Source organism: Lagopus leucura, unplaced genomic scaffold (assembly GCF_019238085.1).
Source record: "Lagopus leucura isolate 7727_CA_CO unplaced genomic scaffold, USGS_WTPT01 Super-Scaffold_1, whole genome shotgun sequence".
Lineage (NCBI taxonomy): Eukaryota > Metazoa > Chordata > Aves > Galliformes > Phasianidae > Lagopus > Lagopus leucura.
This window is the reverse complement of record NW_024962250.1, coordinates 33,316,714-33,340,857: the sequence shown is the minus strand read 5'-3', so window position 1 is coordinate 33,340,857 and position 24,144 is coordinate 33,316,714. Positions and strand designations below refer to the sequence as shown.

General features: G+C 47.6%; 1 protein-coding gene and 1 non-coding gene across 3 annotated transcripts; both read right to left on the bottom strand.

Moving 5' to 3' along the window:
* Positions 1–12,257: 12,257 nt before the first annotated feature.
* EIF5 (eukaryotic translation initiation factor 5) lies at positions 12,258–19,612 on the bottom strand. 2 transcript variants are annotated; one of them, XM_042869428.1, is made up of 12 exons: positions 19,515–19,612; positions 19,151–19,342; positions 16,924–17,203; positions 16,575–16,656; positions 16,192–16,364; positions 15,771–15,882; positions 14,917–15,059; positions 14,259–14,417; positions 13,901–14,062; positions 13,480–13,644; positions 13,124–13,258; positions 12,258–12,653 (listed from the first exon to the last, which is right to left on the bottom strand). In XM_042869428.1, exons 3-12 carry the CDS (start codon positions 16,993–16,995, stop codon positions 12,561–12,563), a joined length of 1,296 nt encoding a protein of 431 aa, XP_042725362.1. In that variant the 5' UTR covers positions 16,996–17,203; positions 19,151–19,342; positions 19,515–19,612; the 3' UTR covers positions 12,258–12,560. The 2 variants fall into 2 exon arrangements, with proteins under 2 accessions (XP_042725362.1, XP_042725372.1); XM_042869438.1 differs by lacking the exons at positions 19,151–19,342; positions 19,515–19,612 and adding an exon at positions 18,345–18,433.
* On the bottom strand, positions 15,269–15,392 carry LOC122181199. Its single transcript, XR_006179378.1, has one exon. It is a non-coding gene; the product is annotated as a small nucleolar RNA SNORA28 (small nucleolar RNA).
* Positions 19,613–24,144: the final 4,532 nt, after the last annotated feature.

Sequence of the window (24,144 nt, the reverse complement as noted above, 5' to 3'; positions counted from 1 at the left end):
AAAAAGAAAAACCCAACAACCCTCCTACATTAAAGCTCTCAAAGCTACAAAGTAAATCAGCCAGCATGTGGCTTCTGTGCTTGTGCACTAGGATCCAGGCTTTAATTACAGATCCCATTGCCTTTGCAGAGAAATCCCCTTTGTTTAGCTACTGGAGCTGACAAGGCTGAGAAGAGTGAAGGTGCAGGGGACTTGTTCCTGGGCACAGGGACTCTTTTGGACCCAAATCTTGCCGTATTTCTGTTCTCCAGCTATGCTGCTTCATGCCATCATAGCTGGGCTCAATCCGACAGCAGCCATGAAGCCCTGTGACACTGAAGCCTGAGGGAAGTTTGTGTGACCAGCTGTAACTGCAGGGCAGAGCTGGCATGTTGGGCAGCTTGGAGAAAGGAGAACGGGAAATCCCAGCGCTGTTCACAGGGATGCACTGGTGGTGCGGAGCTGAAGCCGGTGTCTCTACCAGGAGCAATATGCACGCATTAGCACAATGGAGTGGGCTAATTTACCCTAAGCTCAGCAGTTAAACTGCTTTAGGGCTCACAGAGGGCTACTTCAGGTCTCTCTTCAAGATAGATTTTTGCTTAGCAGTTGTTCTGCAGGTGGGCGCCATCCATTTTGTGCTCAGTGAGGAGCGAGGATAGGGAGCCTTGGGGAAATAATGAAATGAGAAACATGCAGAAATAGCCTTCCTCCTGCATTTCCTAACTTCAGAGTGGCTGGCTTGGTAACCTCAGTCTTCTTGAGGCCACTTGCATGCATGGGCACTGCTGGGCTACAGGGAAACAAACAGCATTAGGGATTTGCCCAAGGAGGTTGTGGATGCTCCATCCCTGGAGGCATTCAAGGCCAGGCTGGATGTGGCTTTGGGCAGCCTGGTCTGGTAGCTGCGCATAGCAGGGGGTTGAAGCTAGATGATCATTGTGGTCCTTTTCAACCCAGGCTGTTCTATGATTCTATGATTCTATGATGGGACTGGGGCACAGCTGAAGCACTGAGGCCATCACGCAGAAGCATGATGGGAGCCAGCATGGGGATTGTCACAGCAGAAGGTTGGCATCCTCAGCGTCTCAACCAACACAAGATATGCGACCAACAGACTTCAGCTGATGGCAGAGGAGAAGTGCAGATGGGAGTATTTTTTTTTTCACCCCAACTACTGTGGGGGACACTTCTGATTGTGGAGAAGATATCCACCTTCAGTCCCATGCCTCTGTGTCCCTCCTCTCCTCTCGTGGCTCCTTATGCCACCTTCCCATTCTCGATCCAGCCCACTCCATGAGGCAGCTGGCAGCCAGGGTATGCTCATGTGGATCCATTCATCAGGGCTGCGCCAGCATAGCTGCTAGAACGCCATGTGTGGGTCATTCTGCCTCGTTCATCCCAGCAAGCAGCCGGCTGGATCCTCCTCACCACGTCCCAGTGTTGGCTGCACTGGGCTCCCAGCTGGCAGATGGAGCTGTGTGTTGGAGTGGGCACTTCTGCTGCTTTCTACCTGGCAGCTTTCTGGCCCTGCAATTCAGCTTTCCTTAGGAGACTGAATGGTCTTGTGGGCTTGTAAGATTTTGTAACTTATTAACAGGTCATATTAATTCATCTTTTGGTGCTCTGTCTTTTCTCCTTAGAAAGATGGAAATCATTTTTTAAAAATAAAATGCTGCATATGCTGCGTGTGGGAAGTGGTGATTTCTAGCTACGGACTGAGGGGGCAAAAGTGTGTAATTTATAACTGTATCATAAATAATGAGTCTGATGCCTCTGTTACTGTGACTTTACACCAGTCTAAAAGTGGAGTCCAAAGCTGAGAGTCAGCCCCAATATGTAATCCCTCCACTGCAGAGCAACTGAAAGCTGGGAGCTGGATCCTTGGCAGGCACAAACAAGAAGAGTTTCATTAACTTTGTGTTTCCTTTCTGCTAATAAGCCAGGCTGTGGATCCTCTGACTCAAACCGAGCATTTTTGCACCAGGAGGTAGGCTGGGGTAGGTGTGGAGCCCTGGAGAGGAACCAAGAGCTGGCAAGACACCAGGAAAATATCTGCTCATCTTCACTGCCTTCGGTGCAGCTATTCTAACTTGTCCCAACTGATGATCTGTCCCTGGAGTCACAAGGAGCATTGGAACAATGCTTTCAAACATAGGGTTTGGATTTTGGGTCGGCCTGTGCGGAGCCAGGAGTTGGACTTGATGATCCCTGTGGGTCATTGAGGTGGCTGTGTGCAGCCCCGCGGGCTGCCTGTCCCATGGCTGTGTGCCTCTCCGAGGAGCCTGCACCAGGGATGTGGGAGCTGCGTGCCGCAGCACGGCGTGTGAGTCACCCAGGGTGCGTGTCTTACATAACCCTGCATACGTTTTTGAAGCATGCTGCAGCTGAAAGGGCTGCCAGGAGTCCTGACAGGGACGGGGAGAAGCAGACGGAAGATAGCAAAGGGTGCTTTTCCTTTGCCCCCTTAAGTATGACCCCTCTGGTGCAGGAGGCACACATGGCTGGAGGCCCTGTGGTGTGTAACCACAGCTGCTCTGGGACGGAGACTTCACTGCAATGCCAGGTCCAAACCTGAGACCTTCACTGACAATAAATGAACCTCCGAGCCAATGTCTCTGCTTCCAACCTGTCTCTGCCCCAGAGCTCCACAGAACACAGGTGAGGGTCATTCCAAGCAATGGGCTAAACTGCCAGTGGCTTTAACTTCAGACTGAACACATCTTTGTAATAACCCTCCTGCACCAGGCTCTCTGTCTCACGATGCAGTCACTGGGTGCATTTTCACCAGTGAATACTGATTTGTGAAAGGCAAAATGCTGAATGGCTCCAGTTCAGCTCAGCTCCCACCCAGCAGCCCTTTGGAACAAACCCAGGGCCAGAGCAGTGCATGCTCCCACCGTGCCCAGACTGGAGCATGTTCACCTTGTCCTCACAGCGTGCTCAGCTGTATCACGGGTGCAGGATTTTAGAATGGAGGTTGAAACCCACAGGGCAGGTTCCCAGTGATGCTTCCTCCAGGCGTGCACCCTAAGCAGCACCTTCCCTGCAGAACTGATAGGAGACCAAGAGAAGCCCCTCTTCTCATAGTCCAGGTGCTGCTGCCATGCAGCTTGCCTTACTGCAGGGCTGGAGCCACGGTGTCTCCTCCCCACTGAGCAGTGAATCTTTATTTGGTACACGAGTGTCAACAGGTGTTGTGAAGAGAAGAAGGACGAGGGGATATGGGTGCAGCTGGAGGAAGTATTTATAGCTGCCTTTTATAAAAAAACCTATAGCTCACATCTCTGTTAACGTATGTAACGCAATCGGGAACCTGAGCTTTTCATGATCCCCTGGCTGCAGGATTTCCTGTGGAATCCTCTACCGGCCACAAAAACAAGCTAAAAATAAATGCATTAAAAATGACACACATACTGAAACCTGCACATGCCTTTGCCTCTTTGCTGGATGGTGAATTGGGTGGCAGCAATGGGAACAGGGAAGGAAAACTGGAGAACTCCATAATACCTGGGCTGGTGCAGGTTGAAGTCCTCGGGCAGCCCCAGTTGTGCATGGGTAAGAGCATCTGCTATGGGCAGGAGTTCAGCCCCCCATAGAAAACTGAGCTTCGAGCCCTCCAGTCAACCCAGGATGCTGTGATAGATGAATGCAGCCTCTTCCCTTGCTGCTGCTCCCAAGCTGTTCCTTGGGAACACGGCTTGCAGTTTGTCCTTACAGAAGCTCCTGACTGCTGCCATCCGCTACCACTTTGGATTTTTTGTAGTATGAGGCTGACTTCTCATATTGCAGAGGCACCTGCAGGAGCGTGGGCTCTTTGGAGTGCAAACGGGGATTTCTGTTGCTTTCCATGAAAACTCTCTTCCCAGCAGAGTGTCTTGTGCAGAATGAGCTATAGACGTAAGGGCCGATTCCTGGCTTTAAGTTTTGGAGTGATTTTAAGCAGTACCACGAGCAGGGAAGCAAGTGATTGAGAGAAATGGCTTCACTCTTTCTTTTCTGATGGGGATTGAAGGCTGTTGTCTATTCAGGCTCTTGCTGCCAAAGGAACAGAGCACCTGTAGCTGCAGGCAGAGGACTGGAGATACTCTGTGGCTGCCTTCAGGCAGATGCCAAGGGATCAAGGAGTGACAATTCCCAGAAATGCGAGCCTCCTGCTCACAGGTTCCTGCTCCATGCTTGGTCCCAGGGTGCTATGGCAGTGGACAGTGAGGCAGTGAGAGTTCCCCCTCTTGCTTGTCCAAGGTTTGGAGTGCAAAGTTGCCCAAGCTCACCCCCTGCTGAGGGCAATCCCTGCATTCACAAGAACAAAACTCAGAAGAATCGGCCACAGAACATCCCTCCCTTGGGTTGATAAACTCCAAACAGTGCCAGAAGCCCTCAGAAATGCAAGATGCTATCAATACTGATGGGAAGGGAAACAAAAGAATGTTTTTCAGGGCTAGATTAGGGTTTTTTTTGAATAAGAAAGACAGACTGGAGTCACTGTGTGGCATTATGCTGCTACAGAGGTAGCCACATTAGATAGTCCTTTCCCCACCTTGGCTGGATACATTAGGCATGATCCTGTCCTCATACCATTGCTGGGGTTATTTTTCTCTGGGGTTAACCACGAAGGTCCTGAGCCCAACCTCCATCCTCCATTAAATCCATTTGCTTATGACATTGGAGACAACCTGCTGGGGAAGAGAAGTCACCAGTCCTTCTCCGTCTCCTAGCCCAGGAGATGCTCCCCACCCCAGGGTTAGCTTATGCTTCACTTCTGTTTGTATGCTTCATTTTTTTCTGCAGAAAAGAGGAAGGTCTGAGCTGCCTTCGAGGAAGACTGCAGATACACAGGGAGTTAAAAAAAAAAGCTATTTCTTTGCAAGTCATTTTCTCTTAAGAAGTTCTGCCTGCATTTTTTATTAATAATACAACACCCTGGATGTGTCAAAAAACATGAAAATACATTGCCTGGTGGGAGCTCCAGTCTCACAGACCCTGGCAGTACGGCTGGGTTGTCATTTGTTTCTCAGAATTTCATTTCCTAATCAACACGTCTCTGAAATCACTGTTTTCAAAGTCTGGCTTCCACAGCTGCTGTGATCAAAGCCGGGGAGGTGGGGCAGAGTGGGCAGGGGGAACCACGCTGTCTCCATCAGCGGGAGAGGGAGGAGAAAGCCCACGTAGCAGAGAGAGCTGAGACAAAGGGGTTTGATGTCCCCACGTGGGTCTAATATTTCAGAGGCAAATAGGAAAATAAGAATCTAGAGACCCATCCCTCGATTCTGGCATCCAGCTGGTCTCCACTTGAGGGATTTTTTCCTTGATATTTGAGTTTCTTGGCTAGCAAGAGGCAGAGGAGCAGGGGCTCTGTCAAGTTGCACGATGGCAGCCCTGAGGAGTGCCACGTGCAGGGAGCACCCAGCTCCTGCAGATGCCAGGGTGGGAGATGAGGGCGAGTCAGCCGTGCCCACACAGCAGCCCCACCGCTATCATGCCATGCTGAAATACGTTGAAATCACTGAATTGGAGTTAGACTATCAGGTTTTGCTTCTCCGACACCGGCAGGGCCATAAATTCAGTGCTCTGACAACCCAGGAGCCCTCCCTGGAAATGCAGGCCGTGCTTGTTTGCAGAGAGCTTAGAAGGATGTGAATTTAAAAAAAAAAGAAAAGCTTTTAGATAAAGATACCAAACCAAACACAACCCAAACAACCCTGCCGTCTCCATCTATCATGAAGAAGGATTATCCTCCCATTTCCCAGAGCCTCACAAAGACTCCACCCGCTGCCACCTGAAGGCTTTGCCTGTTTTGCAGGATGCCACTTCCCTGCTGGGCCTGCCTGCCCTCACAGTGCCCGGTGTGGGCTGCAGGGATCAGCCTCTGCTCCTAAGGGAGCTGAATCACAGAATCACAGAATGGCCAGGGTTGGAAGGGACCTCAAGGATCATGAATCTCCAACCCCCTGCCTCAGGCAGGGCCACCAACCTCCCTATTTAACACCAGACCAGGCTGCCCAGGGCCCCATCCAACTTGGCTTTGAACACTGCCAGGGATGGACGGGGCATCCACAACCTCCCCGGGCAGCTGTTCCAGCACCTCACAACTCTCTCTGTGAAGAATTTCCCCTTAATATCCAACCTAAATCTCCCCTCCCTCAACTTAACACCATTTCCCCTTGTCCTGCAGTTATCAACCTTTTCAAAGAGTTGATTCCCCTCCCCTCTGTAGGTTCCCTTCAGGTATTGAAAGGCTGCAATGAAGTCACCCCACAGCCTTCTTTTCTCCAGGATGAACAAGCCCAGCTCCCTCAGCCTGTCCTCATAGGGGAGGTGCTCCAGTCCCCTGATCATCTTTGTGGCTCTCCTCTGGATCCTCTCCAACAGCTCTCTGTCTTGTACTGGGGGCTCCAGACCTGGACACAGCACTGCAGATGGGGCCTCACAAGAGCAGAGTAGAAGGGGAAATAGAGTCCAACCCCTGGCTCCACACAGCTCCACTCAAATCAGTGTCTGAGAGCACTGTCCAAACGCTCCCAGAACTCCAGCAGCTCGGGGCCATGTGCGCTACACCGGGCAGGCTGTGCCATGCCCACATGCGTTACAGGGTGCAGGACTTTAAGGTCATCCATTCCTGCATGGCACAGCACAAGATGCTGCTCAGCGAGCAACTCATTTACACCTCCCAGAGGGTAATTCCTTCCGATTCATAGACTCTGGGTGCTGCAGAAGGAGCTGAATATTGGAGAGGGAACCATTATTTTATTTTATCTTCATTTTATTTTATTTTATTTTACTCCCTGCCGCAGCCACACGGGCGGCTCTGGTTCACAGGCGCCCCCTGGCGGCTGCGCCGGGACCGCGGAGCCGCGCAGCGCCGTGAGCCCCAACCCACGGCCAGAAGGCTGCGCGTCGGTTCCCGTGGGGAGGGTCTGGGCGTGAGGCGGGAGCGCGAGGATCCAGCCCCGCTGGGCGACGGCCCCAAGGAGCAGCTGGCCTCCTTGATCCGAGCGTGAGGGCGGATGTACGCCGCTGAGGAAGGGGGAGGAGAGGGGAAGGCGGTTGCCGTCCCTCATTGCCCCCGGCCAGCCTGCGCGCTGCAGGTTGTGTCATGAGCGCGGCCGCTCCTTCCCCATCCGGCTCGGCACGCATCTGCGGTTTTTCCTGCAGAACGGGTTTTCTGGCATTAACGATACCACTGCTTCTCTCTGCCTTCCACTCCCACCTCCCAGCATTGAAATGAGGGAACAAAGGAGGCGACGGTATCGTGAAGGACTGCGTTAAACAAAGAACCAGCAGTCGTTAGTAGCTTGCCCTTATGGAGTCCCACAGCTTCCCAGCGAACATCACCAGACGCCCCCCAGAAAAGGCTGTAATGACAGCCAGGTAGCAGCTCTCACACCTCTCCTCCCAGCGGAACACTCCGTTCCCCCCGGTGATTCAGATAAAACCATCCCCTCACCCCACCGTGAACCACAGCCACTTCCCCCTCCTGCCTTCCTGCTCACTGAGCAGCACCGGGATGGAGCTGGCCTTGGCCATAGAGCTGCCCTCGTGTCTCCCTCCTGAGGCTGCTCCTCTTTTCTGGCACGAAGAGCAGCCAGGTGGGCTCACCACCCCTCACTCCCTCTATTTTTAATCAACACGGAAGCACAGGAGATTAGTTCTGCTTACGTTACTACATAAAAAGGATGGTTTTCTTTCATTTCTTCAGCAAGTCATAAGCCCTGCTACTCCATAAAAGCCTTAACTACTTCATTCTCTGCCATATGAAGATGTTGTGACCTCTGTTAAGCATGATGCAGCCTGCTTACACTGTATGGAGGTTTCAATTCTGGTTGTCTGTGCCACTAAGAGGGACGTGGCTCCTCTGGAAGTGTTGCACTCTGGTCAGCAGCTCAGGTGGATGAATGCCTGGCCTCAGTCTGAACCCAGAGGGATCTGGCTGAGGCATTTTCCTGTGATCACAGCTGTGCTCTGGCTATCCATTTCACCCCTACATGTGCTTGCCCACCATCCATAGCCACCCTGTCATGGCACCTCCATCCATGCCCACCATGCCCACCTGGCTCACAGTGCCGCATATGGACACAGGCTGGGCAGAAGACAGAAGGCCTTCAGTCCAGCTTTCCCAGCAGCAGAGATCAAGTGAAAAAGCCTCTGTGTTTTTATCTAATATTTTTCTATGTGAACTACGCTGCTGACCTCTTATATACCTGTAACTTTGGCTGTAAGTGCGATTCTTAAATTAGCAGTGCAGGAATGGATAATATACTTGTTTCCTCACATTTCTTTTGAAGGTGCCAGATGACTTCCTTAATGACACAGATACAAATCCAGGCTAACTCCATTGACGTCAGTGTTGCTAGCTGGGTTTATTAGTAGCAGATCAATATAAAAATCAGTCAGGATCAAGCAGAACTTTGGAGGGAGTGATGCAAACACCCACACAAAGCTCCCAGTGCTGCTGCTTCCCTTATTTGCAATGCACCACTGATGTCCCCAGGACCCCAGACTCAGACCAGACCTCCTCTTTGCTTCATTTGTTCCTCTCTTAACAAGAAAATGCTGTGCATAACATACATCTAACGACACAGCGATAACATTAGAAATCCAGTAAACTCCACTCTCCACCTGCAACCTTGGAAAACAACAGGCCTGGAGAGCAGGACCAGGCTCTGCAGCCTTTCCCCCGCCTCACAGGTGCTGGGCTGCTGGTGTTCAAGGGCAGCTCCAACACGGTGCAGCCGAGTGACCTTGGAGCTGAGCAGTGCGGGAGGAGCAGGGCGAGAGCTGGGAGAGGCCCTGCCTGCCCCTGCCATGCACCTGGCTGGTCCCAGCCATGCCTGCTGCCCGGGCTGCCAGCCTTCACCCCGTGCTGCTCCGCTACAGACGTGTACAGCCCGAGGAGCAAGATGATTGTCTTCAGCAGGGTGACAACATCATCAGCCCACCAGGCACGTGAGTAATCAATCCCAGTGGCTCCAACACATTTATAAAACTGAAGCTGAGAGTTAAGCGTGCAAACAGTGTTTCACAGAGAAGGCTTTAAAGAGCAATGTTTTAAGCTGTTTTTTATTGTCTTTCCCTCTGGGTTCTCTGTTCCACATCTTCATGGTTCAATGGTGTTACTGAATGCCAAGGAGTCAACTCCCAGCAGCAGCCCTCCGAGGCTCTTTCTGAGTAATTAGTTTGAGAAGAAAACAGTGCCATGGTTTGCAAGACCAGTTGGTGGGTCAGCAGCTTTTGGTCCCTCCGTCCCTGACACTTCTGTCCTCTGGGAATGCAGAATTGCTGTGATCTTTATTGCTGCACAGCAGCCATCGAGTGAAAGGACAGCTTTGTTACTACAGTTCTCCATTACCTCTTCTTTCAGACATCAAGGTGCAGAACTTGCACGACTGGAGCGCTCCCATGTGCTAAGCACAATTTCATCAGATACAAATCAGCTTGTTGAACTTTATGGCATATCAGCACAGCAAAAAATCAGCTGAGCTGGAGACATGGGTGAAGATTGGGATCTCCTAGTGAGCACTGCAGCCCAAATAAGAAGAAAGTTCTCAGCAGGGAGGAACGATAGCCTTGTGCATAAAAATAAGATGAAGACATACATGCATACACTTGAACACTTCAGTTTTCACTATGAAGACAGCACAAAAATACCCTTGCCTGCAGGCCTGTCTGTAGAGAGTGCCATGAATGGTGGGAACTGGAGTGTGGAGAACAGTGTGAGACAGAACTGCCACGCAGCACATGCAGACGACTGGTTGTGTGATGTCTCCTATAAGTGGCCCTGCAGAGTGAACCACCGTTTGCAAAGATGCCCTCTCTGGAAGCCATGCGCTGGGGTTGTACTGACCAGAACAGCCACTGCAATGGGAATTAAGAAGAGTTGATCCCATTTGCCTTATCTTTAGCCATTGCCTCTCTACAAGCCTGAGCTATATGCTCTTGGGGGCAAAGAGCATCCTTTGACATAACACATGTCTATCACATCTATCTGAGTAAAGCACTCACCTCCAATGAAAAGCATTAGGCTCTAGGTGATAAAGGCAGACAATTTTACTTCTCATACACACAACAACCATCAGGATTTCAAACCCTGGTTCAAGCTTCTGACCTTTTTCCACCCGCAATACTGCTGTGCTGCTTGCTGCTGCCCCGAGCAGCCCATCAGCAGAGCTGCTCCCACTGCGCTGGGCACTGACGGGGAGCTGAGCTGCAGGAGCTCTGGATCGCAGCTCTGGGAGGAAGATGAAGATTTATACTGCTGAGGTCATGGATCTGATGCTAGACTTTCCACCTGCCAAATCACTGCATTCACACTGAGGTTTTTAGGCTGTATGCTACAGAGTCAGGGAAATCACCCAACACTCATTTTTTCCTTTTCAGGTGCCAGGGATTCCTTTGAAGCTCCAAGCAGATTGCATCTAAATACCCAACCGCCGTTTTGAATTTCTACTGGTTCCTTTTAACCAGATAGCAGCAATACATTCAAAGACTGGGGAAACTCCTTAGACAGATTTCTTCTCTAAAGAAATGCTAACAAAACAAACCCATTCTCATTAACTGGTGGAATCCCTGATTATCTGAGATGAGAACATCAGTGCATAACAAAGATAGGGCTGGAAGTGTAGCGCAGTGCCAGGAATTTCACACTCTGGCCTCACTGTTCTTAGGATGTCTATTAGGGTGCAGCTTTATAACACACTTAGTCTGATCCACCTACGTGCTACTCAAGGAACGCTTTCACTCACTGTTTTCTCCCACCATACATTTACAGCAAGTCTACCATCATACAGCTTCGCTATGATTTCATCAGTTCATTAATCCAAGGGAAAGCTGCTTTCAGAGAGTTTATTTCCTAAATTCCCTTCTGGAAGGAACAGGTCTGCCTTGCCGCTCACTGGGGCTGGAGTGGAAAGAGAAAAATCTCTTTTAGTGGCTGCCTACAATTACAATCAGATCGGTTTTGAAGCAAGAACAGCTGCACCCTGACAGGGACTTCACCATATGGCAGGTGGCAGCAGCCACCGCTGTGTAACCCCTGCTTTAAACTCTTGTGGTCACACTCAGGACAGAAGCAATGTGGTTCTGCTAAGCCGTATCTGCAAACTGTCAGTACAGATCAAGCCGTTACTTCGGTAAATGCCCCTGACCTAGGCTCACTGGGAGTCAAGCTCCATTCATTCTGTTGGAACTGCCCATCCTGCATGGAACACAGCATTGCACATGAAATGTAATCTTGGGAACATGCAAGACTTTCCCCTTCCCTCCCTAAACTGAAACTGCTTAGAAAGGCAAAGCCTGCTGATTCAAGCTAGGATGAAGATATAGACTGAAACTCCATTGGAAACTAGACAGCATTATTAACTCTTTCCTTAAAAGACAAGCTTCCGTCACCACCCCTGCAGCCCAGCCTTTTGCTTTATAGAAGTAATAGATTCCAGTCTTCTAATTGCTATCTACGTAAACCAAAAAATGCCCATATAATTTGCTGCCATAGTAGCAGGCAAAAATCATTAGCTCTGCAATAGCTACCCTCTAATATGTACAGCTGTATTTGATCTTTGCTTTCCACACCCGACTCCAGAGTGGCAGGCAAAAATGCTGGTAATGATGTGCTCACAACTGCCACACAACAGAGGTGCGTGCCTGTACCAGGAAAGAGAACTATCTTCTGGAAAGGTCACACAGGGATTATTAACTCACCTTCCACATTCCCAACAGGCCTAACAACTGACAATTATTTCTGAAACACAGGAAAAATGCCAGCACTAACCTCCCACTCAGGAGTCACGCTCCTGTATTACTGCAGTTAACACACCTCCCTGGCAACTTCACCCCACCTCTCTAACAGCCTGCCCAGCACACTAGTGCTGTCAACTTGAATCCAAGATCACCTGCAATGCAGTACTCACTTCACACCTCTACACCCAACTACTGCGGGGAGTCAAACCTGCAGCTCTTAAACAGCAAACAAAATCTTGCCCTTGCTGTAAGCCAGCTCCCTGCTCACACTACTGATTTCTCAGGACTTGTAACCCCACGCCACCAGCAGGGCAGTGCTCAAAGCACCCACCTACGGATTTATTGGAGTTACTGAAAAGCTCATAGACAGTTTGTGCTAAATTTAAGACAAAACATTTTCTCTCAACCTTAGCATGTCTTTGGTCCAAAGTAATTTGGACCATTATCACACCCACCCACATTGCCATGTTCATTCCACCTGGGAAGTTGCACCCAGTTGTGTAAATACTTACTTGGAAAAAAAAAAAAAGCTGAGGCACGAGTGAAGATTGACCAAAACCAAATCCTTTATTTCCGTAACTGTATAAATGTGCTCCAAGTATGTGGCCAACACAAGTTAGAAAAACAAAACAGAACATGCCATTTGCAAACTAGATCAGTTCATTGATGTGCTGACTCCTTGGTATTAGGCTTAGTTACACAAGACCAGTCACAGTAAAAAGATACATTATAGAGTACAAAGAGTAGCAGGATGTTAAGCCATTTCAGTTTGTGCACATACAAGTCACACTTCTGGCAGAAAACGCAGAGAAGTTTGATTATGCTGGAAGCTACGCTGCATCACTTTAAATGGCATCAATATCAATATCATCATCTTTATTGTTTGCAGGCTTCACAGTTTCAACTTTAGGTACACTGGCAGTTGTAGAGTATACCACCTGTGGAGACACAAAACATACCTTTACTAGTGCTGAGTGGCAGCGGGCATCATGCAGCAATTCTGCTTTGTTACTACCAATGGACAGCATCTACGTGCTCTACAGTTCCCTTTGCCTGTCAACAATAAGGCTCAGCATGCTGCTGCACCTTCTGAAAGTAGTGCCCAGCAGCTTCCCACAGGAGACCATTAACTGCAATGGAAGTCTAAACACACACAAGTTGAAACCTCCGCTTACACAGGCACAATCAGCTGGATATAGCTAACAGATTCACTCAGGCCTAAGCTGTGAAGAAAAACAGCCATTTCTCCTTTCATTAACTTCTCTAGGCTTTTCTGAAAGGCTTCATGGTTTCCAACATTAACAGCAGTACATCAAGTGAGCTACTTTGTAGTGCTCCAAGACCAAGTGCCTCAGGACTGGAGCACACAGGGTTCTGAAGTTGTTCAGTGAGAAGAAGCAAGCCTTACCTCTATGTTTTCATCTTCATCCTCTTCTTCATTTCCGGAGGATTCTTCTTCAGCTTCCTTCAGCCATTTAATAAATGGTTCTGCTTTGACACGGATTTCTTTGGCAAGCTCCTTTGAAACGTATTTCTTTGAGGCCTGAAAAACAGAAGGACATTCTGCTTAAAGGAACACCGAAGGAGTTCATCAGGTCATGCAAGAACACCACGAGCCAATCTTCACCCTGCCACCTTCAAACAAGCTGTTTGTGGGAGATCTGTTTCTCCTGAGAACAACTGAAGACACCCACGTACAACATTTTACCAGAACAGTAAGATCAAGTACAAAGCAGGTATAGCACAAAATATTCTTCCTTTTACCTTTTCTGCCCAGCCAAGGATGACCTCTTCTTCTAGAAGATCTGCATCATACATCTCCTTCAAAATATGTGGTATTTTAGAAATAAGCTGAGACTGATGCATGGCCACCACACACTCAAAGCCGTGGAGAAGGTACCTCTGAGCTTTCTTGTTATTGTGGCAGAACTAGAGTTGGGATAGAAGAGCAGACAAATTAGCTTATTTTCTTTCCTGGATGAACTGCTGCTTCTGATCTTAACTCACTGAGATGACAGTTTACAACAGCTTCATGATCCCTCCCAAGTCTTCCCTAGTTAGGAAGCACTGCTCTAAAAATGACAAGTCATCTTCCCACAGTACCAAGCAGTGCAGAACCAACTCAAGCAGTTATCACAGGAACAGACCAGCTGTTACACTGGGTACAGAACAAGCAGCAGCTTACACGAAGGAAGTGACGCCTGTATTTCCTGATCTGTTCGCGAATCTTTTCATCAAAAAGGACTTCAGTCAGAACTAGAGGGCCCATAGCCTTGACATCCAGTCTCTCTGCTTCTGCTACAATGTCCTTGTCAGAAGAATCAATGACACCTTCTTCCTTCTTTTTCTACAAGACAGAAACAGAATGATTTAAAGCTACTGAAAACAGCATTAATGCTATATCCAGAAAGTCCTGACTAACAGAGGAACCAGTAATCTGTAGCAGCTCCAGCTCTAGGGCTGAAAAAACTTCTAGGAAGAAAAGAAAGATAAAAAGCAGCTTACTCTTCATCTTCCTATGAGCATTTCTTACATACACTCACCTTCACAAAATCAAACAGTATGTTGACTCTCTCTTCCACTGTTCTTTCCAAGTCTTCACTAAGTGTGAGGTTCTTTGCATGGTCACTGATTTCATCCATTCTACGCCTCTGGGCTTCTTCTGTTGTGTCTTCACCCCAGTCATCATCATCCTCCTCCTCCTTAAAGAGTAAAGAGGAAAAAGTTCATGAAATTCATGCAGTTCTATTACAAGCTTACTGAAATATTGAATGCCATCTTTAGATGCAGATCTGAGAGCATTTTGTAGTCAAGTATTTCTGACTCTTCCCTACAGAAACACAACTGATCCTGTAACTGCATGTTACAGAAATGGAGAGAGCCAATGCAGGAGTTATGCTAAATAACATGCATTTACAGCCAGCTCCAGGGTTACTTTCAAGCAACTGCCTCACCACCACATATTACAGCCATTTAGATACAATCCAGATCTCTTGAGGAACAGAGTATGCAACATGTACTTAGCAAGGAGCATGCATGCTGAGGAATTACTACAGGAGAGGTGCAGGGCTACTTCTACTCCAGTTGCAGATTTCTCAAGTATAGTAAAGCTTTGATGCAATGCTGACTAGCAAGGAAGTGATCTTCAGTTTTAAATCAGAGCAAGACACCATACATCCTCATCTCCCCATTTCTACTTACCACAACCTGTGGAGGAGTAATCTCCTCTGGTGGTGGAGGTGGAGGTGTCTCATTGCTGGACACAGAACCATTTTCTTTGTCCTTGCCTTTTCTATTTTTCTTCTCCTTTTCTTTCTTCCCTGTACCACCAGTATCACCACTTTCTGAAAACAAATTTCAGTGTATTAGCTTCCTCTATTTCATCAAGTCCCTGTGCTACTGCACTGCTGCTGAACTCTGAAGGGAAACAGACACAGTGTTTTTATAGAGCAGGTTATGCACGCTTACTGTTCCGAATACATACAGAGACATATCCAGGGTATCACCGTTCAGAAAAACCCATGGCTCTAGCCAAGTCTCATCACAAAGTAAGGCTGTACAAGTCCATATAACAAGTGACCTCACAGAGCAGAGATCCCCGGAATAGGTTAGACTCTTCTAATTTAGCAAGCTTAAATTGCAGCAGGCAACCAAATGCTTACTACAGAGTGTTGCTTGCACAGACTAAGTTGACCACTGCAGTTCACATTTATTATATAGCTTTTGCTTCCTATCCTTCTGCTTCATGCTGACTTAACCAGCAACCAGCAGTGAGCACCTGCTGACTAACATCCTACAAAGTTTTGTCCTGTCTAGGCAAATAAAATGCATCAGATACTTGTACTAGAGTAGCCAGTTCTCTTGCATCCTTTTCACATTTGAACTATGAACAAAGCTGTTCACTCCAACCCACAAACACACACTGGCAGTATACCAGAGCATTTTTACAGTTTACTCACAAGTAGGCTATCTGCTTTTTAATTAGATTAACAGCACCCACATTGGAAAAAAGCTCCTTTTTAGTCACCTGCTCACAAATAAGGGAACACACTTACCAGGTGGGTTTTTGAGAATGAATGTGCAGAGTTTATGGTTTGTGTCAAGCATGCCTCGATAGCCACAGGCTTTGCAAGAGTTACCTATAGTTTGTTTCTTAGGATTGACATGCTGTAAGAAAGAAGAAACTCCAGTAAAAATACAAAACAGATACACATTATAGCCTACACCCAGTATTTACCTTGTAATCTCCTAGGATTAAATCATGCTTTCATCAGCCCTAACAGAGCTCTACTTTGAACACACAATTTAGCCAAGAAGTTTTGAACCACTGTAAAACTACAGCCTGGGTTGAGTAGCAAGAAATCAGATTTCTGTAATTTGTTACTCCAGTCAGCTTTTAAGATCTACACCATTTCCACCAACCCTAAACACAGTGTTTTTGTACTGTTACCATTCGTACAGACAGAGAGCACTCACCAGATCAGTTTCAGGATTCTCACACTCAGGACAGAGAACAAATTTTTTAATGAATCCATCCAACATGTCTTGCAGCTTATTCGCCTCATGAGATCCATTGACAATGTAACGGTCATTCTTAACATCAAACTGGGTCTGTGCTCCCAGCTCACAACCAAAAAATTTGGTAGGATCTGTAAATAAAGTAAAATAACCACCAGTGCCTTCAAGTGTTCACTGCTGACTGAAAAATCAAATATGCTACTGCTGCTCTCTCCTACTTCCCCTTCACCATCTTCCTAACAAATCTTGAAAAAACTACTTAGCACTAACAACTTCAAATCAAAGTGAAAGCATTAAAAAAACCTTCCCAACCATGCTGCATCACTGCACGGAGTACTTACACGTTGGAGGCCGATTAAGCGCCTTTGCAACGTCAACCATGTTGACTATAACCGTCTTTATTCCATTTCCTTTGCCCTCAACCTTTAAAAAAACAAAACAAAACAAAATAAGTTTTAAGTTAGAACGACCAAAACAGCCCAACCCAGTGTTTATTTCCCATCTTACTACACCTAAGTTCTGCCTTGAAGGGTCTGCTCAAATGGCATTAATGTACAATTAGCCCAGACTGAAAGATGCAGACATCCATCCCTATGATTAGCTAGAATTTCATCATTACCTCAATTCCTTTATATAGAAAGCAACCAATGTGAAACCCTCCCTACTGACCACTAACAGTTATTAAGTTACCTTGGCAATCAGACGGGGCATTTTGTAGCGATAGAACTGATCTGAAACACTGCGGTTGACGTTGACAGACATTTTGCCTTATTAGTAGCTTTATCAATAAGATGAAGAGATCTTTGATTGCAGTTTTTTGGTATCTTCTGTCTGGAGAAGACGGGATGACATAAACGACTGCAAGAGTTCTCGGTCTCTGACATGAAAAAATTTTCGCCACTGAGGCTGTAAGGTTCTTGCTTGTATGCTATGTTTCCCCAATACAGGTACCAGTGGCTGCGCAACAGCTCTGCAAGCATTAACAGACAGAAAAGTAAAGTTTACCTCAATATACACCAACAAAACCTTGCTATATGAGGAGCTATATTTACAGGCAGGGAACTAAGTTCATTACCTGAGAAGCTTGATATAATAGCCTTGAACTGCACAACTGACTAACTTTCCCTCACCTACACTACAGACCTTTAAATCCTCTTCTACCTTACTCCTCAAAAAACAACGGGCAACTGAACAGTGTTTTTTGTACAATTAACTCCCAAGACTGCCATGATCATTAAGGAAGGGAAAGGAACACTGCCTGATTAATGAAGACCAAGGGCTCTTACACTAAGGCCACATGGTATGTTCCAGGCTAAAGTGGAAGAAAAATCTGGAATACAGTTTCAAATTCTGCATCATAGCATGAACCTATTACATAAACCATGCTCTATCAGAACGCTGAGAAATATCCATAAGGTGAAGCAGCAGCAATCCGCAGTCCAACAGAACTTCTACGTGGCTTACCAGTTTTCTGGCTCAGAGTGGAAAATTAGGTAGTCCTCCCTCTCACTTACGGACTCTCACAGCAGCTTCTGTGGAGGTTTGACTTAACAATAAGCCTGATAAAAGTCTGACATAAGTTGCTTCACTGTAGAAAGCCTAACAGTGTAGAGAGGTACAGAGCAGTGCAACAGCTTTTCCAGTTGATTTTTTTCTTGGGAGAAGGATGATGAATCCTATTATTAAAGTTGCCTTAAGCAGTATTTACATATTTAAATTAACATGTGCCCCTGTAATCAGATCTAAGGTTACGTAAACCACACTGGTTGACTAAACTGGCAGCCGTGCCTGCAGCATGCTTGCTTTGACACGTCACCATGTTATCGTTAATGACAGAAGTGTTGACACATTAAAATAGACTCCTTCATATTCCTGTGTAAGAGCACAATTCCATGTAGAGTCCCTCCGCTCAGGTTTACAAATCCTTCCACGAGAAGCAAACAGATATGCACACACCACATATTCCACATTTGTCCCAATGCAGCCCCTTCTTCAGCAGAAGCTGCCCCAAGGATTTTGTTTCAAGCACGAGGTTTCCTTCCCCAGAATGGCTAAAAAAGAGCCCCCACGTGACCCAACCATGTGCCTGAGAAGCGCTGAGGAAGCAGTACCTCTCTGCGTTAGGCTAACGTGTGGCTTCCCCTCCTTGTAGCTCACAGCTTTTGTCTGCGGGCTGCAGGCTGAAGCTCCCTCTCCTGGTCCCCGGGACACCTCCTCCCAAGCAAGCAACCCCCCGGCCCCCCCCTTCCCCAAATATACTGCGCACAGAAGGGGGGGGGGGGGGAATTAAAAAAAAAAAAAAGCGGGAAGGCAAAGCAGAGCACTCAGCAACACCACTCCCCGCCCCACTCGGGCCCGTGATGAGTCATAAATGCAGCAATTAAGCACTGACTCAGCCCTGGAATAGACCAGGGGGAGGAGGGGAACCACCAACTGCGCATGCGCTCCCCAACTCTAAAGGGGGGAGATCATTCACGCGCGCCTCCCCCCCTTCCCCCCCTATGCCCCCCGCTGGCGGGGGGGGGGGCCCCTCCCCCCACCCCGCCTGTAACTGCGCCACAGCTCCCCCCCCCCCGCGCCCCCCCCCCCCCCAACCGCCCACAGCGCGGGGAGGCGCGGCCCGGCCGCCGCCATCTTGTCTTGTCGCATGGCGCGGTGGGGGGGGGGAAAGAAAGATCGAGTGTAAGAAAATAACGCGGAGGAAAAACAGCCGCCAGAAACATCAAACCAACGAAGGCGAGACGTTAACATGCCTACTTTGTTACCTTCCCCTACCCGGAGGGCTCCAGGCACAAATCCTCGCAGCCACCCGCCCTCCAACGGCAGCCCCAGCCCAGCCCGCTCGCACCTTCCCAGGGCCCAACCGCCTTTTCAGTCCCGCCGCCCTCGCCCGCTCCACCTCCAGACCCACGCTCACCGTTTTCGTCCAATAAAGACATAAACCCAACGCTGCTCGCCCTGGGCTGCGATGAAGCCGAGTGTGCGAGGAGAACGAGGCCGTGCGGCGCTTATATCCGGGCGGGGGAGGAGGCGGAGGCGGACGCCGCAGCCTCCGGGTCCGGGCGTCCTGTGACGGGCGTTATCAGCAGGGACAGCAATGCCGGACAACCTGCGGAGGAGACACAATCAGGGGCATCGTTAGCGCCGGCACCTGTGAGGAGAGGAAGGAGGAGGAGGGGGGTGAAGGGGGGGGGGGGGGGAGGGAGCTGCGGCGGCCGGCGCGCAGCTCGGGCAGAAGGGGGCGGTTGATGGGACCCCGGCAATGGCTGCCCCGTACTCACCTCTAGAATGTTCTCGCTCTGACTGAACAACGCCAAAGCTGGGATCAATCAGCCAGCGGCGCGCCCAGCCTCCTCAGCCCCTCCATTGGCTCGCCGCTCGCCCTGGGGCGAAGCTATTGGCTCGGGGCCCTGCGTACCCTAATCTTACTGGTGGAGGCTACTATCGATCAATCCACCCCTCGCCTCGCTTCCCTCCCTCGTCCTTCCCCCCCAGTGTCCCAAAGGACATCGCGTCTACAGCGGCCGAGTCTCGCGAGACAGCGCGGGACGGCGTTAGGGGGAGCGGGGGGGCGGGGCTGAGTCGGGGAGAGGGGCTGGGGGTTGTGTGTCTTCTTTGCCTCCCGCTGCCTGCTGAGGTTTCCCCCCCTCCCCCCCCGCCCTGCCCTTTGGGTTCTGTTCCCACCTCGGCTTCCTCACAGAGGCAACTTCTGGAAAGGCCTCGGTGCTGATCGGGACTTCTGACAGGAATCCGACGCAGCAGGCATGGTAATGGAGATGGGCTGTAGCTTATAGGTGGGCAGTGGCCAAACGCTTGACATCGCAGCAACTAATTTGTATTACAAACACTTAAACAATTAAAACGCTGAACGCAGTGTGTCCTTCCCGTACAGCCTGCTTTCAGGGAGCAGGAAAGCACCGATTTGTAGTCACTGCCATAACGACTCAGCTTTGGTACCTCGGGGTGCTGAGGGCGACCCAAGTCCCTGTGTGCAGTTCGTGTTCTCAGTGTCAAACACTGCCAGCCCTCAGCCCTGCTGGGACCGTAGCTCTGCCTTGAAACTATGAACTTGAGGCCTTTTCTTTCCCGTCTCTATCATTTCCCAGTCTTCTGCTTTCCAATGTAACAGGAATTATGTATTTTGGATGGTTTACAACACGAATAAAGTTCAAGAGGCAAAGAGCTTCTGAAAACTTAATCATAGAATCATTAAGGTTGGAAAAGACCACTAAGATCATCTGGACCAACCGTCCGCCCCATCACCCACATGCACTAACGGTGTCCTTTAAAATCAACTCTTCATCAACTCTTACTGCTTGAAGTACTGCCAGGCAGCACAAGAAGGCTCCAGTTCCTGTCGCTGCACCTTACTGAGTAGTGCTGTGAAGTGTCTCGATGGCTATGTGGGTGTATGGGGAAAGAAGTAATGAGGATAAGAATGAGTGCTGACATTAAATAATGTCATACACACTGTATTTCTTCCTGCATCAAGTCAGTTCTGAAACACAGGTTTCTCAGCTGACTCTGGTAATGTGTTCGTATGATCGGAGGAACCCCTTGTACAGAACCTGTAAGTTTGTTTTGAATGTTTCCTTCCAATATGCAAAAATACTGCATTAAAATACAAAGGTGACCAATGCATTAGATTTCCCTAGGAATCATGACAGAAATATGGCACTGTGTTTACGGACACTTTCAGAGACAGGCAACAATAAAAAACCTGATCCCTCAGCTGCAGCAGCAGAGTAACGAACCTGCCAGAAATAAATGTGGATATTCCTCAACATTTTCTAACAAGACCCTCCTACATCATCTGCATCATCACTGCTGCCCTAGTTATACATTTCCTTTCGGCCTATGCAATAGCACATCTCTGTAGCCAGGATGATGTCCTGTAAAACATTTTGTAAATCTGTTTTGGACTTTAAGCTTTTAAAAAGTTAAAAGCTTACAGGATATTTGAAATGCTTCTTTGAGAAATACGCAGCAACGCTTTTTTTAAACATGAGAAAGAGGGTTAGTGCAAAACAAGGAAATATCTCTCCCAAGTATACGAGGCTTGGCAGTTATCACGAGGGGAAAAAATAATCATAAAAATGTGGGAGGCAAGAAAAGCACAGCAGGAACTCCTTAGCTGTAAAAATATGCAGCATGTATAACTTACTAAATGCCTCCTTTCTGTGGCTTTACTTACATGCTACAACACCTCTGAGGTTAATAAATTGCAAGTGTTAAAGCACACTGCTGCCAACACCACTTTACGGAACAGCAGAAGGGAAACGAACCTCTGGATTTGGTGCTCCTTGACATATGAATAACTGAAGAGTTGTGATTAGTAGCATAAAGAAGGATTTTTAAAATTTGATGATATATAAATTGACATCAAGTTAAGAGTTCCCTTTTAAGATGGTATTCTTTCTGCAAAAGGCAGAATCCATATGGGTAAATTAGAATATACTCTCTTGTATTGTACAAAACAGACTAAATTTGTGGATTATTGTCTCCTTGGTACCAAGCTGTTCATTTTTTCCTTACCAGAGAAATTCATTAATATCCAGTACTGGATCCAAAATGTTTCTACTGAATCATAATATTTGGTTGTTGATTTTTTTTTTTCACTTTAGCATCCAGTGGCTTGGACAAGACAGAAAATAATTTTCTCTCCCACTTTAAAATGTCATGGTTTCATAGGTTTCATAAATCCTGAAGTTCATAGTTCATATTGCTTTTGTGACTTCCAAAACACAGAACTCGTGTTTGCTTCGCATTTCACTGATTTAAGCTAAGGAGTTCCTACGGATGCCCCTCTCCTGAAGTTAAGGTACTTTAGGATGGCGTGACTGAGTCAGGTTTTGGAAGTGGTTTAATATCTGAGAGTAGGAAGTTTTCAGCAGTGGGTGTTAGGGTGTGTGTTTCCTTATCACAGGGGTGCTTTGTTATGGCTCAGTTCAGCCTTGAGCTATGCAAGTTTGTTCTGTGCTGCCTTAGGTTTTATTAACAATAGCAGAGAGTCAATGCCTGTGATAATGCAGCAGAACCATGACTGTATCCAAGAATTAATATGTGTCTCTATTTGAAATGTAAGTCTTCAAAAATGGGCATTCTAATTGCAGGTATTTATATTTGCACATAAACAACTGTATATTCTGCCTGTATTTTATTCTTCTGCAAGTTTTGTCATTGTTACATGGTTGGCTATAAGCGCAGCCTTTTTTCAATACTAACTTGGTAACCTTGTCAAGAAGAACAACTTTTCTCTGCTGTAAGCTCTATGTTATCTTCCAGTCATTGCTTCAGAGATGATGTTTTCTTCAGCTTGAGCAGGATCCCTTAGCAGCTGGGCACAGGACCCTGTTGTGCTGCATGATGCCTCTGCTGTCGGTTCTGGTCTTTCCCTGTGCTGCTGGGCACCCCACACTGCTACGTGCAGCCTGTTGAGGAGAGTAATGCAGCTGTGTTCAAATGGGGTTCGTTCCTGACAGTGGAAAGGACTACAACGTGCATGCAACTCTGACATGCTAGAGTTCTGTCTATAGCAATTTCCAAAGATAGAAGGAGGGCCAAAATTCTGCAGTTACCCTGAGCTCTGAATAGTAAAACCCTTTCTTCTTCCTGCTTCAGAAACGTGTAGGAAGAGATTACTTATTTACACGTCAGGTTTGAATATGCAACATCTGTAGTAGCACAAGTCCAAATTGTTCCAGGACTGGTATTTGGGAAGGTGGATACATTTGAATAGCTGTGGCGTTACTACTCAGCACTCATTCTTTCAAGCTGCCTTAGACACTAAGCAGTAGCAAGGGCATAGGTCTGTTCTTTCTCTTCAGGAGCTCCACATTAATTACTGCCCTGGAGCTCATCTTGTACAAGCTCATTTTGTAAAATACCTTCCTCTCCACGCTCTGCAGCATTATGGTTAGCTATTTTCATTGGTAGTTCAGGAATTAGTAAACAGAAAGAAAGAGAGACAGAGAGACAGAGCAGGAGACACACCTAGCCATTATTTGCTAGTAGTTATTTTTGTCACTTCTGTATCTATGCAGAAGTGCTAAAATATCCCAGCAAAGGTTTGGGTTTTAAAAGGGCTCCATGTTTTTCATCTGACAGCATAAGACAAGCTCTGCCTCAAATCTGTTTCCGTCATCTCAGAAGACACCACAAAGCTCCTGCTGCCCTCCTTTCTTTTGCAGTGTCTGGCTGTAAGAGAGGTGTCTCAGGAAAGAGAAGCAACCACCTTTCCCTGCAGAATATAAACGAGTGGTTGATAGCTGTAATTTTAAGGGAGATTGTTGTTTTTTATTTGTCACAGAGTTTCCTATCAGTATGCACTGAGGGGTTGAGTACAAGCAGAATGCAGGCTAGGAGGCATTGCTAGGAGCTGGACGCTGTTCAATACAAGAGCCATGTGTTGGGTTACCTGCTGAGGAGCACTACCCACCTATGCAAAACTATCTAACAGCTCACTGTGCTGTTTTAAAGAGTAGGGGCAGCTCCTGAGGGCAATGTCCTGACTCCATCTTGTTATTTGTTTGCTGCAATGCCCATTCCTAAACAACAGGACTACAGTGTTCTGTGACCAACTGATTCATCCAGAAAAACTAGTAAGCTTCTGAAACAGATGAGCAATACTCATTCATGTGTACTGAGAGAAGGGCTAAAGGCTACCATGTGGTGCTGTCAGATTCCTAGCTGCTGTATGTTCCTCAATGACAATCTGTTTTAAGTATGAATATTCTAACAAAACCACTGAGAAATTGTACAGTTCTTTGGTATTGGCAGCTCCCCCATGTCATTAGGCACACACCTCTGGGTTTTAAGCAGTGCATGTGAAAAGTGATCTCACTCCCTTTGTTGTCTGGATTAACATGATATTTCACCATGGTGAAAATTTCACCGTATTTCTTAACTCGA

Bases quoted from the DNA above. Each gene is read 5' to 3' on its own strand.
- EIF5 (XM_042869428.1), bottom strand. From the start codon at position 16,995: ATGTCTGTCAACGTCAACCGCAGTGTTTCAGATCAGTTCTATCGCTAC. The intron at 14,418-14,916 runs GTAAGTAGAAAT...TTACTCTTTAAG, and splicing joins TTACTCCTCCACAGGTTGTG to GAGGAGGAGGATGATGATGA. The intron at 13,259-13,479 runs GTAAAAGGAAGA...TCTGTTTTTCAG, and splicing joins TCCTTGGCTGGGCAGAAAAG to GCCTCAAAGAAATACGTTTC.